General features: G+C 33.3%; 4 protein-coding genes across 4 annotated transcripts in view; 3 read left to right on the top strand and 1 right to left on the bottom strand.

Annotated features, from left to right (window-relative positions):
- Positions 1–15,198, top strand: part of LOC126376000 (glucose dehydrogenase [FAD, quinone]-like) — a 142,887-nt gene that overhangs the window by 40,043 nt on the left and 87,646 nt on the right. The window lies entirely within an intron of this gene.
- LOC126376057 (dnaJ homolog subfamily C member 30, mitochondrial-like) lies at positions 6,816–8,859 on the top strand. The gene is made up of 5 exons (XM_050023223.1): positions 6,816–7,007; positions 7,093–7,260; positions 7,644–7,731; positions 7,922–8,084; positions 8,288–8,859. Exons 1-5 carry the CDS (start codon positions 6,948–6,950, stop codon positions 8,532–8,534), a joined length of 726 nt encoding a protein of 241 aa, XP_049879180.1. The 5' UTR covers positions 6,816–6,947; the 3' UTR covers positions 8,535–8,859.
- Positions 8,849–10,981, bottom strand: LOC126376063 (vacuolar protein sorting-associated protein 37B). Its single transcript, XM_050023228.1, has 3 exons — positions 10,724–10,981; positions 9,939–10,110; positions 8,849–9,840 (listed from the first exon to the last, which is right to left on the bottom strand). The coding sequence occupies exons 1-3, from the start codon at positions 10,841–10,843 to the stop codon at positions 9,485–9,487; spliced, it is 648 nt and encodes a 215-aa protein (XP_049879185.1). The 5' UTR covers positions 10,844–10,981; the 3' UTR covers positions 8,849–9,484.
- Positions 11,157–15,095, top strand: LOC126376045 (N-acetylglucosaminyl-phosphatidylinositol de-N-acetylase). The gene is made up of 4 exons (XM_050023206.1): positions 11,157–11,621; positions 11,728–12,018; positions 12,230–12,323; positions 12,768–15,095. Exons 1-4 carry the CDS (start codon positions 11,306–11,308, stop codon positions 12,940–12,942), a joined length of 876 nt encoding a protein of 291 aa, XP_049879163.1. The 5' UTR covers positions 11,157–11,305; the 3' UTR covers positions 12,943–15,095.

Below are 15,198 nucleotides of genomic sequence, written 5' to 3'. Positions count from 1 at the left end.
CGCAAGTAACAGTGGTCAAATCTAGACATATCTGCATTTGCATTATTTTTTCTTTTCGTTTGCAATCCTATAATTACATATCTTGGTTTTTCAATTTGAGAAGACGTTTTTATAGACCAGGTATGCTTTGTAGTCTGTGGAAGTAAAGGATATTCGTACAAATCCCAATTCCTAAATACTAATTGAATTCCACGATCTTTTTCCAAGAGTTTCAATAAATTAATCCTTTCTATATCAGAAACTTTTACATGAGGGACACGCCATACTATTTTATCAATGTGAACATTTTCAACGTATTCACCCGTATTAAGTTTCACTGCGTTGAGATTCGTATTACTTCGCAACAGAATTAGTTCATGTTTACAGTTAATAATTACTTTTTTATAATCTTCCGCGAAGCCAAGAATATGAGTAAGAGGAATGGAAACTGAAAAACGTCCATTGTTTACATTTTTAGTACCATTAATATCCCAGCCCCATACTTTAGACACACGTGAATCGCTTTGATTCATAGATAGTAAAGCTTTAATTGTAGTTGTAATTCCCGCGTTTTTAACTCTATCGATCTCTACTCCATTGAGTTCATACCTAATATCTTGGAATAAGTACAGTAAAGCATTGTTTGTAAATTCAATACTTGATGCCGATATCGGTTCTGGTGTGCCAGGCTTCAGGACGTTTACAACCCCTTCCAAATACAAAGTGCTTGCTGATGGTAAAATACATAAATCTTGCTGGTTTATAGGTATTCGAATTTCATCATTCCTGTTGAAACTTGTTATATATGGTTTGTAGGAATGGTATTCGACACCATCTATTGTGTTGTCGTAAGCAGGCTTTGAAGAAATGTCTAAAATATTCATTTTAACAACCCAATTGCTTTTAAAAAGTCCTTGTTTTCTTTAGTTAACTTTGCCTTCTTCTTGGCTGTATCTTTGCAGATAGTTCGGCGATGACTGATGTTTTTAGTTTGTTGTGTAGTGTATTTATTATAGTCGATCATTTTTTCTTGAGATGTAAATACAGCTGTACTTCTTCACCACGTAAGTTGATAGGATTGTTGGAAGTATCTAATAATTTTATATGTATGCAGCTGATACTTTTTTGGTTGACGGGGAAATAAATAATGTTTTTAGGAACTTCTACTATTCTGTATCCAGGAGGCACATTAAGAGCAAATTCATGTATAATGTGACTAGGTTCTCCATTAATATATGATCCGCTTACTAAATCACATTCAACTCTTACCACCGTTGTTGACAGAATGTCGACTGGGTGTTTAGAGGTGTGCATTATATTTGCTTTTAGAACGTGTGCTCCAAATCCTAGCAACTTACCAATCGAATTTTCTTTATCAAAATGTATATCTTTTGTACAAAAAATTGAGGTTTGTAGAGTATTATTATTACACTGCAGATTAAAGGCAGATGCTTTTATTTTCTCCTTCAAGTAATCATTTATGTCTTGTAGCTCGTATGCTCCTTCAGGTATTTCAATTAATTCATTATCACCATATATAAATCGGTTGTTTCTTTTATCGATATTAGGAATCGAATTAAATGTAGATAAATACAACAAAGCGCACTCATATTCACCGTCTAGCTGTATTGCAGGTGAATAATAAGTCGATAAAGCTGATGAGTTACCAGTAATTGACAGTGTGAAGGACATTTTACTATTAACATAAAATAAAACAATGTTCCATGTTATATATATTTATTCCAAAAGTCAACTAAATATGCCAAACACAAATGACCACAATTTACACTATTGAAATTCTGATATCTATTGTAATTATAATATATGTTACATTTCTTTAAATACTTTATTAGTTCTAGTGGAGGCTTAAGATCCCCATAGCTATTGAAATATTCACAATATTTATTTATTTTTACATAAGCAACCCAGTGAGTTCCTTCATTTTCTGAATTGTCTAAATTAATAATTCCACATTCAATTTTTTTTGGAATTTTAGGCAACCTATCTTTCATATAAACAGCACGAAAATAAGGAATATTTTTGGCATACTTCATAATATCAATATTTGTTAATGCTCGATTAGGTAGCTCTTTCATCAAGATTTGGTACATTTTATGAATAATCCGTTTCCTTTCTTGTAAGGTTTCATGTATAAACCTTTACCGATTGCAACCGATTCCATCACCTTATTATGACGTTCTGTTTCACGCAAGTTCTGTTGAGCGGTTTTATAGTCATTTACAGTTTTAGCAACACCAGCTGCACCGCCTGCTAAAGCGCCTAAGGCTGATAAGCCAGCAAATATTGGAATTAATGGTAAAATTCCTCCTGTTTTCGGTATAGGTATAACACGTGGTAAACGAATTTTATGTTTATGATTTTTAAAGATTTTTTTTGCAGCTAAATATGCATATTTTACCACTGACTTATTATCTTTAGGTTTCAGTTTCTTGATGTGTGACTTTATTCGAGAAACTAAACCTTTAAAACTTGTGATACCAGATCCCGTTTTTAATTTTGTTTTCATAACTTTACTGACCAGCCATGATGCGAGTTTTTCACCCTTCCCAGCGTTTTTTGCTTTGAGTCGTGCTTTAGCCATATTTAAAAGTTGTAAATCTGCTTGATGACGATTATGTAAATCACTATAATTCGAGTATGCTATGTCGTGGCGTTTGCAGGCTTCGTCAAGTTCATTAACACCTATATCACCTCGCAATAATCGTTCTTTTAACCTAGTCCCGGGTCCGCAATAGTTGTAACCTGGTAGGTGTAACTCAAACGGTAAATTATTTATTAAACTATTTATTAGTCCTCCTCCTTGCATGGGTACAAACATAATGAAAATAGATAGAGATAACTGTTCTATTTATTGAACAATCTCTTTTTTGTTAACCCAACTATTCTCTTCCTGTGATAAACCTAACCATTTCACATATAGTTGATTTCCTCTTTTCTTAATAACTTTTTCAATCAAATATACATCAGGATAAGCAGTTTTTTGTAATTCGTGTTCATAAAAGCCTCCCAATATTTCGTTACTTTTTTGATCTTCAATTTGATAAGTGACTGGCTTCGTATTTACACATTTTTTAATACGAAATATCTCTGTAGACCAGTTAGGTGTATATCCTTTGCTAAAACTACTTTTATATTTGCTTATACGAACGTAGTCACCAACTTTAAATTTATGACCATTTTTTTCTAATTTATTTTTTCCGATTTTCGTTATATTATTTTTTATGATTGGTTCATTTTCATAATTGATGTCGATTGGTTTGAACTGTGTAGTACGGTGTTTAGTATTGTTGTAGGTACACACGATTTTATTTAACGGTATTCCTACCCACTTGTAATTGCCATTAAGACTGAAAAGTTTGTATAGTTTGGTTTTCAATGTCCTTATAACTCTTTCCACAATAGAAGCTTTTTTAGTAGAGTATGTTGAATAATGGTTAACAGATAAAGATTTCATTAAATTTTGAAAAATGGTGTTATAAAATTCTGTTCCTTGGTCAGTTTGCAAGTTGATAGGCTTTCGATAAGAATGCTTGACTATTGTCTCAAAAGCACGAGTCACCTCTTCCTTATTCTTCGTTTTAAGCGGTATTACCCACGTGTACTTTGAAAAACAGTCTATAACAACTAATATGTAATTATGACCCCTATTATAATTCTTTAAATGTTTTAAATCAATTAAATCAGCTTGCCATAGATCATCAATTCCTTTTAATATTACAGAACGGCGAATAAAATTTCTTCGTGCCGGTCTGTGAATTTCATTTACAACTTGTTCTTTAATCATTTTGTTGTTTCACCTTTTCGCTATATTTTTTCCTCAAATACTGATCAAAAACGTCTGGTAACTCTGCTTTTAAAGTTTTTAACTTTGAATCAACGTCTTTTAGAATGCTGCTTCTACAAGCACTTATCAGTAAGTCTACATCTGTCTTTGTGTAAGATTTAGTTGTAATTTTATCAACATATTCTTTATTCACTACATCATCGGATTCTGTTGGAGTCTTCACACCTCTCATTCTATTCAAATGTAAATTGATTTCTCCGTGTTCTACTTTAAGTACTGATTCTTCGCTAAAATTTAATACGTCGGATAAACGCATCCTTTTATGTACGTGGTGGCCGAATTTATCAATATTCATTTTAATAGTCTGAATTAAGGAAAGGTTGGTTTATAATTAAAACAATAATCATGTGTTTCTCTATTTATTTATTCTTGCTAAAATGGTATATTTTGTCACTTAATATTTTATTTTGGGTGATAATTCCCCGTTCTGTCAATTCTTCTATTATGGAAATCATTTCATTATCCAATCCTGTGTTGCCAGCTTCTCGCGAAGCTACTAATAATTTTAATCGCTCAACTAATTCGTTAGGATCATCCCAATAAATGTAATCAACATTTTTATTTATTTTTTTTAATACTGGTAAGCCTTCTCCTTTAGCAACACTCTCATCTGTACTGTTTGCTGATATAGAACGAGCTAATTTGAACATTGGTTTTATGATTTGTAAATATTTCCTTCCTTTATTGCTTTTTATAGGTTTTCTTGGATCATAATCTCGTCGATGAGCGTTTGTGTCTATTAACATTTGTTTATAATATGATTTATCGTTTTCAGATATTAGGCTTAAATCAGGAACTTTTTTGAATAGTAACTCTTTTAGACCTGGTGTAATTTGATATATACATCCATTTATTGACATTTGCTTATCATCAATAACCAACCGGGCTGAGCCAAGCATAAGTTTCCCACGTTCATATCTTGCACCAAATGGAACGTCTTCAAACACTTCCGGAGAAAGAGACCATGACGATATATTTTTATGAGGACTTCCATGAGATTCAATAGATTTGAAAGATTCATCTATATTATTATCAGTTGTAATACTTTCATCCCCTGAATCTTCTTCGGTGGTGTTATCAGATTGTTCCTCTACATTTGAAGAAGCATTTTTGTGCATTAATGTTTTATCCAACTGTACATTAGCAAAAGAGTCATCTCCACTAGATTTTATGTTATTCATGGAATTATTTAAAATTTGATTAAGTGGATTAACTATAGGCTTAAAAACGGTTTCCAGTGCTTTTTCATTATCCGACTGGATATCTCTCATCTTACGAACCTTCTTTTTCACTGCCTCTGCAGCATTAACTATCTGTCTTTTTAACGATTGTTCCATTATAGAGATAGCTTAATACGTGTTTTGCTTTGTACAGCGTAGAGACGAATAGGTAAATGAGGTTAAAGTGATACTATTTATAAATATATATGGTTGACGATGACAAAGTTGAGAACGCTATCATACTTGAGATAGACAACAGAATTTTCAGTTTAGTCAAAAACTATAAATGTATCAAACATCTTCCTGTACCCCCCTTCATTTTTTCCACAATCTTTATTTATAACTACATAATTATAGTTGTTACTCCATACCTTTGAACACATTTCTCTAAATTGTGCCCACGACATGTCTGTGCCTACATGTTCATCGTATACATGTTTTAGATTGATATCGTCCTGTTTAAATAATACTATCAAATTTGAATTATCTCTAACAAGTTGTTTAGGAATCTTAGTATAGGTCTGATTTAAATAAAAGCTATCTATATTTCTATGTCTCCCCATAGCAAAATAATCCCGCATGTTGTTTTGATTTTCACAGGCGACGTCGTCGAATATAATTATAGAATTCGAACGAGCCTCCTGCGGGCTTAGAACTTCATCTTTTTCATGAAATTTATAAAATGATACACCCGGTACCATTTTTAACACATTTTCTAAATATTCATACTTTGGTTGACAAAGAGACTTGGAATATACATATAAATTTCTATAACGAAGACCATTTTTATGCAATAAAAGTCCAATCATTAAATTAGTTTTGCCGCAATTAGATGGCCCACAAATAATGCACCTTATTGTATTCGGCAATAGTTTTCCATGACGTCGAGTGTCAGAGCTCGATATAGGACAGATTTCAGGTAGTTTCAAAGCATGTTTCTGTTTCACAAATTTCATTATAAGTATAAAGCGATGACAATTTGTCTATTGCGTGTTATAGCTTTTACAGCAATGAAATGTATTTCTTGACGCAATGTTATTTAAACTTAAATATTGATGTGATATGCTGTCCCGTAGGTTATGAGCATTCTAATTCGAAATTGTGACAACCACAAACGGTGGTAATACTGTTTTACGTTGTCGATTAGATAATTATTTTAAAACAGTTTATTGTTGTGTGAATATACCTACTTTCAATTTGTGAATTGAACATTCTAGACGAGTTTATTGTTAAAACCCCACACGGAACGGAGTGAACGCAAGCGAACGAAGTGAAGTTTTGTGTTTTAACGATAAAAACGACTAGAAAGCCAGGACAAAAATCTAGACTCAAAAAAATGTGATATGAAATCGACTCGTGCTATACTGGTGAGTGTTGTAGTTGCTAACCGATTGATCGTAATATTAAGAACCACACTCGATGTTATTGGGTATTTCTAGACCATCGAAGTGAAGGGATTCGCGAAAATGTTCTTGGGCATTCTAGACCATCGAAGTGAAGGGATCCGCGAGAGCGCGCGCGATAGCGCGTTGGCGCTCGAGCGATCCGACTGAACGAAGATGGTCTAGAATGCCCAAGAACATTTTCGCGAATCCCTTCACTTCGATGGTCTAGAATGCCCAATAACATACTACTTACGACCACCACACACAAAATTGTTCCATAGACAAAAGATATGAATCAGTTCAGTGACTTATATCACCGGAAATCCACCTGCTGCTGTCAACGCTGCAACATTGTTTTGCCACATGACGTTGACAGCTAAGTTTGACATTCCTTCATTCCTCTTTCCTTTCCCTCTCCCATTATATTTCCGTAATCCTCTTCCAACCCATATTCAAAGATGTTAATAATTCACGCCCTATAATAATTTACATTCTTATATGACATCAGTGGTCGGGCGAAACCTAATGGCGGTAGTCAAAGGCGTTCGTTTTCAACGCGTACGTAATGAGCTAATGGAAATTATGGCGCTATAAATAATCATGCTCTTGTTTGTTTTTTTTATAGTTTGCGTGAATTTTTCAGTTATTAAAGACAGGTGCAGCTCCCCACAGTGTGCGGACGGTGACCTCATCACCACGGACCCGCGCTAGTCATTATGACGTCTTGGAAATCACTCCAAAGGCAACACAAAATGATATCAAATCAGCCTATTACAAATTATCAAAAATATACCACCCGGATAAGTCTAGCGTGAGCATCTGCTAATTACTACGCATATAATGCTTGCTACACGTGTTGCTTTCTTTTAATATTAGTTATTGTAGTAGAATGTTATATACACACTTGATTGTATAACCACATACAAGACCTTGACTGTAGAGTAAAAAATTAGGTAAAAAAGTAAACATTACAAATTAAAACTAAATATGCAACATATATGTAAATTGTTACAAAGATACCTATATGCTATGCTGGACTGGAAACTTCACAAGATTTAAACTTTAATGGGTATTCAGACCAATTTTACTGGAACATAATTACTTTGTTGCTTTATTTTAGCCCACATAAGAATTTCTAACAAGTTTTATTTTAGCCCACATATTTCTAACGAGCAACAAAAAAATATATTTCAGGATGAAGCCTCGGCAAGGAAATTTCGAGCTATAACTGAAGCATATGAGGTATTGGGCAATGTCAATTTAAAGAAAATGTATGATAAAGGTAAAGTTTCGTAATTTAATTTTAAATGTAATCTTCAGGTCATTGAGCCAAATACCCTTAATTAAAATACATACATGCATAAACTTCCTCACAATTGCAGTCACAATAAATAAAGTTGTAAGGAGATAACAAATTGCAACTTTTATCAATGAAATACCAGTAAGGAAACAATGTTTTTCCCCAATTGCAGGGCTCATAGGTGGTAGTGGTAGAGTCCACAAACCCCCAGTGGAGTTTCACCAACCTGAACCAGAGCCAGATGACCCTACCCTAAGGTTCTACAAGGCTCATGCCAACCGACGAGTCATACCTACTATTGATGGCCGGACACCCATTTATGACTTTGACACTTGGTAAGATGAGATTTATAAACTTGGCCTCTTAACAACTTTACACAGAAAAAGAAAATTAAACTGAGAAAAACTGCAGCCCATGTGAAATTCTTCAATCTATGTAAAGTTATTCAACCAACACCTTACACAGACTCTTAAATATCTACAACAATGTTACGTTGAATATTTGTTTCTATAATATTATATTTTATTCTCATTTTCAGGTCAAAAAATCACTATGGTGACTTGTTTAAAAAATCCCAATATGAAAGAGAACTTCTCAGGAAGAAACAATACAAGCAAATGGATAAAATGAAATCAAATCAGCAAGAAACCTTAATTTATCTAATATTTGCCCTGGGAGGGTTGTTCATTTTGTTAGTAGTACAAGGGAAAGAGGATTATGATAGGGATATACTAGCTACTAAAGAACCAACCAAAATAGCAGAAGAAACTCCTGTTAAGGATTAAGAAATTTCTAGTTGATAGTATAAATTATTACATAAATCATGTTGTTTTAAATTAGTTGGTGAAATTGACTTCATATTTTACGTAGTATAATATTTTCTTTCAAAAAACATATAAGAATACATTCATTGTATATATTGTACATACCTTGATAGATATAGAAAAATTGTGATATTATGCAGAAAGAGATATTTATATCTCTATGGTTGTAACCACACTCACCTTGACTAGGCGGGCATTGCACATTTCCCAGCTTTACCAGTCAATAAATCTATATTTAAATCTAGAAATTAGAAAGTTGTTTTAAAGTAAATATATTTTAATTTCAGTTAAATCTTTTATTTCCTCCAGTTAGCCTATGATTTACATATTTCAGGCAGCAATATTTAAAATAGTACAACTATAAAATGAAACTACTGTTTTACAATAAAATTCCTTAATTTACCTTTTAGATACAAATTAAAACTAGAGATGAGATGAAATTTTATACATATTCTTCTATTATATTTTTCTATTGGAATTATAAATTGGTGCACGATCTTTAATTTACATAACTATTTTTAGTAAATTGTTCATATAATTTATACATCACAATACTACAAGCACCAACATGAAGCGGACCATGTAATGAAAAGATACGAAAAAAAATTCAAGTAACACTAATGAACATTTCACTTAACAATAAAATTGACACAAAATTATTTTTCACATTGTTTCATTACAACTGTAATGTATTGAGAATACATTTTGACTTTCATAATGTGAGAAAACATAAAAAATAAAAGTCCACATTTGTGTGGGTGTCCCTGTGGTTTGCAAAGTTGTGTGCAGCCTGCCAGCATGATGACATAACTTGGCATTGGCTAGCAGGCTTCACATGGCAAACTATACTGTAGCAACAGGAACAATCAGCTATGTAGATGGCCTATTATACTGCAAACCTGCAGATAACTTCAAAAATGATTTCCATACATTCCTGGCATGGGCATGTTGAGAGGGCCCATGGGGTATGGCACACTTGGAACGTTTTGTTGTCCATAACTTGGGTACGGTAAATATGGCTTTGCTAGTCCATTTCCATAGGAACTTTGACTGCCAGTCCTGATTAATTCACTCATTTTTTCAGCTTTGAATTTCCTAAGGTGCATTTTCTTGCGTATTGGTTCAAAGTCCTCCAGGAATTTGTCTACATCTATCTTTCCAGATAGGAAGTCTTGTGCTATGTTTTCTGATTCCTCCTCAGTTTCAGCTGCAGCTGTCTGAAGTAAAGCTTGTGTGGTATCTGGAGAAATACCTGCAGACTTTGTTTCTGAAAAATATAAAAAAACAAACAGTCAAATTAATAATCAATATTTTATGTCAATGAACAAATCCACTGTAAAATATAGTGTGTAATGTGACCCTTACTGTATTCATCAAGAAGCTCCTTGATGCGACTGCACAGCTGTTCTCCAGTCTCAGATTTCTGCTGAACCTCAGCTTTCAACTCCTCAAGCTCTGGCTCCTTGCTCAGGTTGAACTCTGCTAGTGACCTGTTACTCGCTATTATCATCTCTTTCTCTGTATCCCAATCTTTTACCTGCAATAAATAATAAAGAAACTTATAATTATTACTAGCTTGAAGTTTTTGCATATAAAATATACATTAGTTGTAGATAAATCATATTGTTTGCTTATTAAATCACAAATCTAGGTAATTAAATATCCAATCTACTTTTAAAATTGGACCTGAAGTAATGTCAGCACAAAATATTTCTATTTTATGCTACCATTACTTCAGGTGCTATGTTCCAAGTTTCCACCACTGTAGTAACTAGATTATCTTATTTAATATTAGATGAAACAAGTTTACTTTTTTTTTTGTTAACATTCAATAATTCTCTTAAATTAAAACATTGTTTCAATGTGGTTTCAATATTTAAAACTTAAATAATTGTTCGGTTAAATACAATAAACTGTTGCACTTGGAGATTAAGCAAAGCTTTGAAAAGAGGGAAGTAACAAATTACTATTGCTCTTGTTATGAATGAGTCATTCTTTCCGACAGTTAATGCAGTTTACATTTTCGCCCTGCCAAGCTTTGGTAATTATAATTAAATAAAGTGAAATATTTAATAATGCTAAACTCTTTTGATACGTGAAAACTAATACTAACTAGTTCATACAATCGAAATGCTTTGTTTATTACCTACCTGTTTTACATCCTTCAACACTGTATCGAACTTTGTGTCGTCATTCAGCATTTCTTTCAACTCATCAGAGTTTAAGTGGGCTAGCAAACCCATTGCGGAAGGGTAGTCAGGCTGTATCATTTTAGTTATGTTTCTCAACACGAAATTCACGACAAAACACTTTTTTCTAACAAAATAGAATTTTATTTTTCAAGCTGAATATGATTATGATTAAATGTCAAAATCATCAAAGAAACGTCAAAAACTTTTTTTTATTTCGGCTTTAGCCCGTTCATGATTTTTTGGAAGACTAACTTTAGTTAGTGCTGGGACTGTGTGTGTGTGACTTCCAGCAGGCATCCAAACTGCCATCTAGCGGCCGGCTTATAATGTAAAACTAAGTTATTTATTTTATTACTTTAGAAACTTGGCAACACCACTTTATAATGTCAGAATGACTGCATTGAGACGATAAATTTGGATTTACAAAATTCCTGTAAATCACGTTGTAAATAGCTGGACAGCCACAAAAACTCTACGTCCAAATGCAGCTACGCCACTAGTTATTGCGCAAATCGAAAGTTTCCTACTTTCTAGTCAGAAATGTTAGACACTGAAGTGCAGTATGACCTAGAATTTTTCTACAGGTTTTATTTAAAAATTTTGGGTGAAACATTGTTATATTTTCGGAATTTTGCTTTGTACATTAGTGTTTGGGTGTTTAGTTACTTGGTGGTATGTTGTATTGTGTATCGACGGTATGCAAGGCGGCTGCCGACTCGGACCCGCGGGGCGCTCAAAACCAAGCGAGTACTGATGGTTGTGGCCCATCCGGACGATGAATGCATGTTCTTCGGGCCTACTATCTTCAGATTGTGCGAGCAGGGCGCTGATGTACATGTACTTTGCCTAACTAACGGTATTTTTTAATTCTTTTTTATTTACATTTTCAAGGATACCTTTCTCTTTTGCACTAAATATGCATATAAGATATAACAATATTTTATAAGAACTTTTGTTTAAAGGTAATTATGAGGGGAAAGGACAAATACGGCGTTCAGAACTATGGGATGCTTGCAAAGAACTTGGTGTTCCAGGTCAGAATATATGTCTGATAATGGATACAAGGTTAAGAGATGACCCAAAATGCCAGTGGCCAGTTCCCATTGTTGCTAAACTCATACAACACAGGCTGGAGTCATTAGACATAGACACACTTGTTACGTTTGATAGAGGAGGCATCTCCTCTCATCCAAACCATTCTGCAGTTTTTTATGCAGTTGCTTATATGTTTGTTGAGAAGCTGGTGCCTAAAAGTAAGTATTTATATGATGTGATAAAGACAGAATAAAAGCTCACCTTATATTCATGTATCTAAATGAATAATAATTCTTATCTGATTTGACTGAAATAAAAGAAAATCTGTAGTAAATTGGCAGCAAATGCTATAACAACTCAGTAGCCTCAATTACAAAACATCAGTAGACATATTAATTTTTTTGTATCATGATTTTGTTTTATTTTCAGGATGCACAGTTTACACATTAGACTCAGTGAATGTATTGAGAAAGTACATAGCTTTTCTAGACCTTCCACTTAGTTTTGTATTGTCTTCCAAAAGGTGAGTTTCACAATGGTTGGTTTTATATGTGTAGACTTCTACTTATCTATTGATTTATTATAGGTATAATGATTAGCTGATAAGAACAATCTTATGTTAGTTAAGATTGTTTATTTTATATTCAATAATAGCAGCCGCCAGCAACTTTGTCTGTGGATATAAATATAAATTATTATAATTATTCTGATGTTTCATCAAAATCTTTTTTTCCTTTTTTTTTGAAAGAGTAATAAACATCCTTACAAGTTTTAGTAGTATGTGTCAAACAAAATCATTTCCAGTATTTAAGACTTGGTATTTTTTTTTTATAAAACCTTTGATGATTATTATCTAATCTATTTATTGTATCTCATTACTAGAAGTAGTGAGTGCATGCATGCAGGCGTTATTTCATACACTGTAATGTAAATATATTGTCTATGAATTCTTATTACTTAATTGCAGATACTTCCTTCGCTGGACGGAGAGCCGGCGCGTGGTGCGGGCGATGAAACGTCACAAATCACAGATGGTGTGGTTCCGCCACCTGTATGTGATGTTCTCTAGGTATATGGTCATCAACACGCTCAGGAGAATAAGCCTTGCAGACATTGAGTTGGAGCTTGAAGTCGATGATTAGCTTGATATCACAGCAGCTTCATACAGGGTGTCAGTGACACTGTTATGAAAACTTAAGGGATGATTCTGATCATGATTCTGAATTGATATAAAATGGAATTTCCCGTCGGAAAATTTGTGATTCTTTTAGTTTCTTTTTGAATTATTTTCAGTCCCATATTGTGTTTTAAGCTGCATAGAACCCAAATTTAAATTTAAAAAATAACAGTGACAAAGTAATGTAAATCGAACAACGCAAGTAATCGCTAGACTACTTTATACGTAGTTCGATATACATTGCGGCGCAGCTAAAACTCAAGATCAGAATAAAACATTTCCGACAAGCAGACATTTTTTTTTGTTATGGTGTCACTAACACCCGATCGACGAGACGACCTATCAACTAATATACAGGTATATTACAGATGTTGATAGGTCGTCGGTTTTGATACCAGTCTTCTTCTTCGCAAAAATTGCAAAAATAAATTAAGGTATTTTTCATAAGTCTCTATTAGCTGGGCATAAAATCCAATTTGAAATCATACTATGTCGTAAACAATAATGTGACGAAAGCACTTTGGTATCGCATCTGGTTCCGCATTAGATGATTATATGAATGACAAGAGCTAAGGGTTTAAGTCCCGTCCAAATCAGACTTTCGGTTTAATTTTCTGCTTTGACGCCAGCCTGTATTATTGCTGTCTGAACTGCGTGTCTCAGCGATCGCAGAACCAAGAGCATACCGCATCATATTTACATACATAATCACGCCCTTCATTCCTATAGAGGTAGGCTTATCATTAAGTTGACTTGTCAATTATTACATGGTGTGGCACAAGTAACTGCAGGATAAAACTGCTTAATTATTACTGGAAATATTAGCAGTTGAATACATCTCTGAACTTTCGCCTTTCACGATTAGTATTGGTGAGGTGTCTTAGGGTGCCTGATATCATGTTCATACTTACAATTATATTGGTTCCATGTGTTAAAAATTAAAGAGGCTTTCCGATTTTAAGCATTAAGAGAAGGAAAATGTTCAAAAACCTGTATGTTGCGTAAAACCCTGAAATGTATGTGTCGTGGCCAGATCTAGAATTGATCATTTCATGATGCGCTATCATATCATGAAATGAACATAGTCGAACACATCCTGAAATGATCAATTCTAAGGTCTGGCCACGACATAATATGTACCATTAGAGTGACATAGCTTTTGTCTCTTTCGTACTAACCTGTATACCGTTTTCGCACTACTCCGATTCTTATCCGAATTTCGAAGTGGCTGTTCGGCTGGTGGTCATTATCGGACTTGGATCACGGATAAGAATCTGATATAGTTAGAAAACGCCCTTAGTGCGAAAGAGGCATGTCATTATTCGTCTCTTTCGCACGAAGCGATGTACTTTATATCTCTGTCTTTTCATTCTAATCATAGTCTCCTGTAGGCAGAGGCAAAATCGAATGATCAAAGCTTTTGATCGCAAAGGGCTATACTGATCAAACTATCGATCTACTTTGAGTTACTTTACTCAATGCCTTTACTCCAGTTATTTAATTCAAAAGCATACATGACAAGTAGATACAAAAATATAGATTTTTAAAAACAAAATAACCAACAATCAAGTACAAAGTTGAAATTTAAAACGGTTTAACGTCGCTGTATATTTATCAACCGAATTTAAAAAAATGATTTTACAATTCCTAATCCGCATTTTCTGTGTAAAGTACTATAATGTAAATAAAAATAAAGTGATGGGTGATTGTAAAATGTTTTACAATAAGATGAGACTAAGGAGATTGTAAATTATTATAATTAATAAAATGTTAAATGTCCTGTATGTGAAATAGTCATTTGTAAAATGAAAAGTATGGATGTTGTTATTAAAAAAAATGTTTATGAGAGTAAATCATAATAAATAAAAACTATTCGATCGTTAAACGTTTACTGTTCACCAACAACTTGTATTTATAAATTTAAAAAAAAACATTTTTCTTTCGCCATATCAGTTCTGTGATATATTATGTGGTTCTTGCTTATTTTAACGAGCTTGCATCCATGTCTTTTTTTTTTTTTTAATTTTAATAATATTATGTCTTAAGCTTGTTACTTATTTCCAAAATGAAACATTGTTATTTTACCTCGCTGCAATAAACGACCAAGTTGGTATTGTTTCTCATTAGTTTTATTCTGTCCAAACGTAAAAGGATCTGGTTCTAAATCTACATTCTAACTACAATGCAAACAATTCATAACAGGTCAAATTATTTTATTTCT

The sequence above is a fragment of the Pectinophora gossypiella genome, chromosome 20, assembly GCF_024362695.1.
Source record: "Pectinophora gossypiella chromosome 20, ilPecGoss1.1, whole genome shotgun sequence".
Taxonomy (NCBI): domain Eukaryota; kingdom Metazoa; phylum Arthropoda; class Insecta; order Lepidoptera; family Gelechiidae; genus Pectinophora; species Pectinophora gossypiella.
Note: the sequence above shows the minus strand (reverse complement) of the source record. Positions and strands in the feature narration are given on the sequence as shown.

Coding starts and splice junctions, on each gene's coding strand:
- LOC126376045 (XM_050023206.1), top strand. CDS start 11,306: ATGTTAGACACTGAAGTGCAGTATGACCTAGAATTTTTCTACAGGTTT. Junction 11,622..11,727: donor TGTACTTTGCCTAACTAACG/GTATTTTTTAAT, acceptor TTTTGTTTAAAG/GTAATTATGAGGGGAAAGGA. Junction 12,324..12,767: donor TTTGTATTGTCTTCCAAAAG/GTGAGTTTCACA, acceptor ACTTAATTGCAG/ATACTTCCTTCGCTGGACGG.
- LOC126376063 (XM_050023228.1), bottom strand. CDS start 10,843: ATGATACAGCCTGACTACCCTTCCGCAATGGGTTTGCTAGCCCACTTA. Junction 10,111..10,723: donor TGTTGAAGGATGTAAAACAG/GTAGGTAATAAA, acceptor TATTTATTGCAG/GTAAAAGATTGGGATACAGA. Junction 9,841..9,938: donor GGAGCTTCTTGATGAATACA/GTAAGGGTCACA, acceptor TATATTTTTCAG/AAACAAAGTCTGCAGGTATT.
- LOC126376057 (XM_050023223.1), top strand. CDS start 6,948: ATGACATCAGTGGTCGGGCGAAACCTAATGGCGGTAGTCAAAGGCGTT. Junction 7,008..7,092: donor AAGGCGTTCGTTTTCAACGC/GTACGTAATGAG, acceptor TGAATTTTTCAG/TTATTAAAGACAGGTGCAGC. Junction 8,085..8,287: donor ATTTATGACTTTGACACTTG/GTAAGATGAGAT, acceptor TCTCATTTTCAG/GTCAAAAAATCACTATGGTG.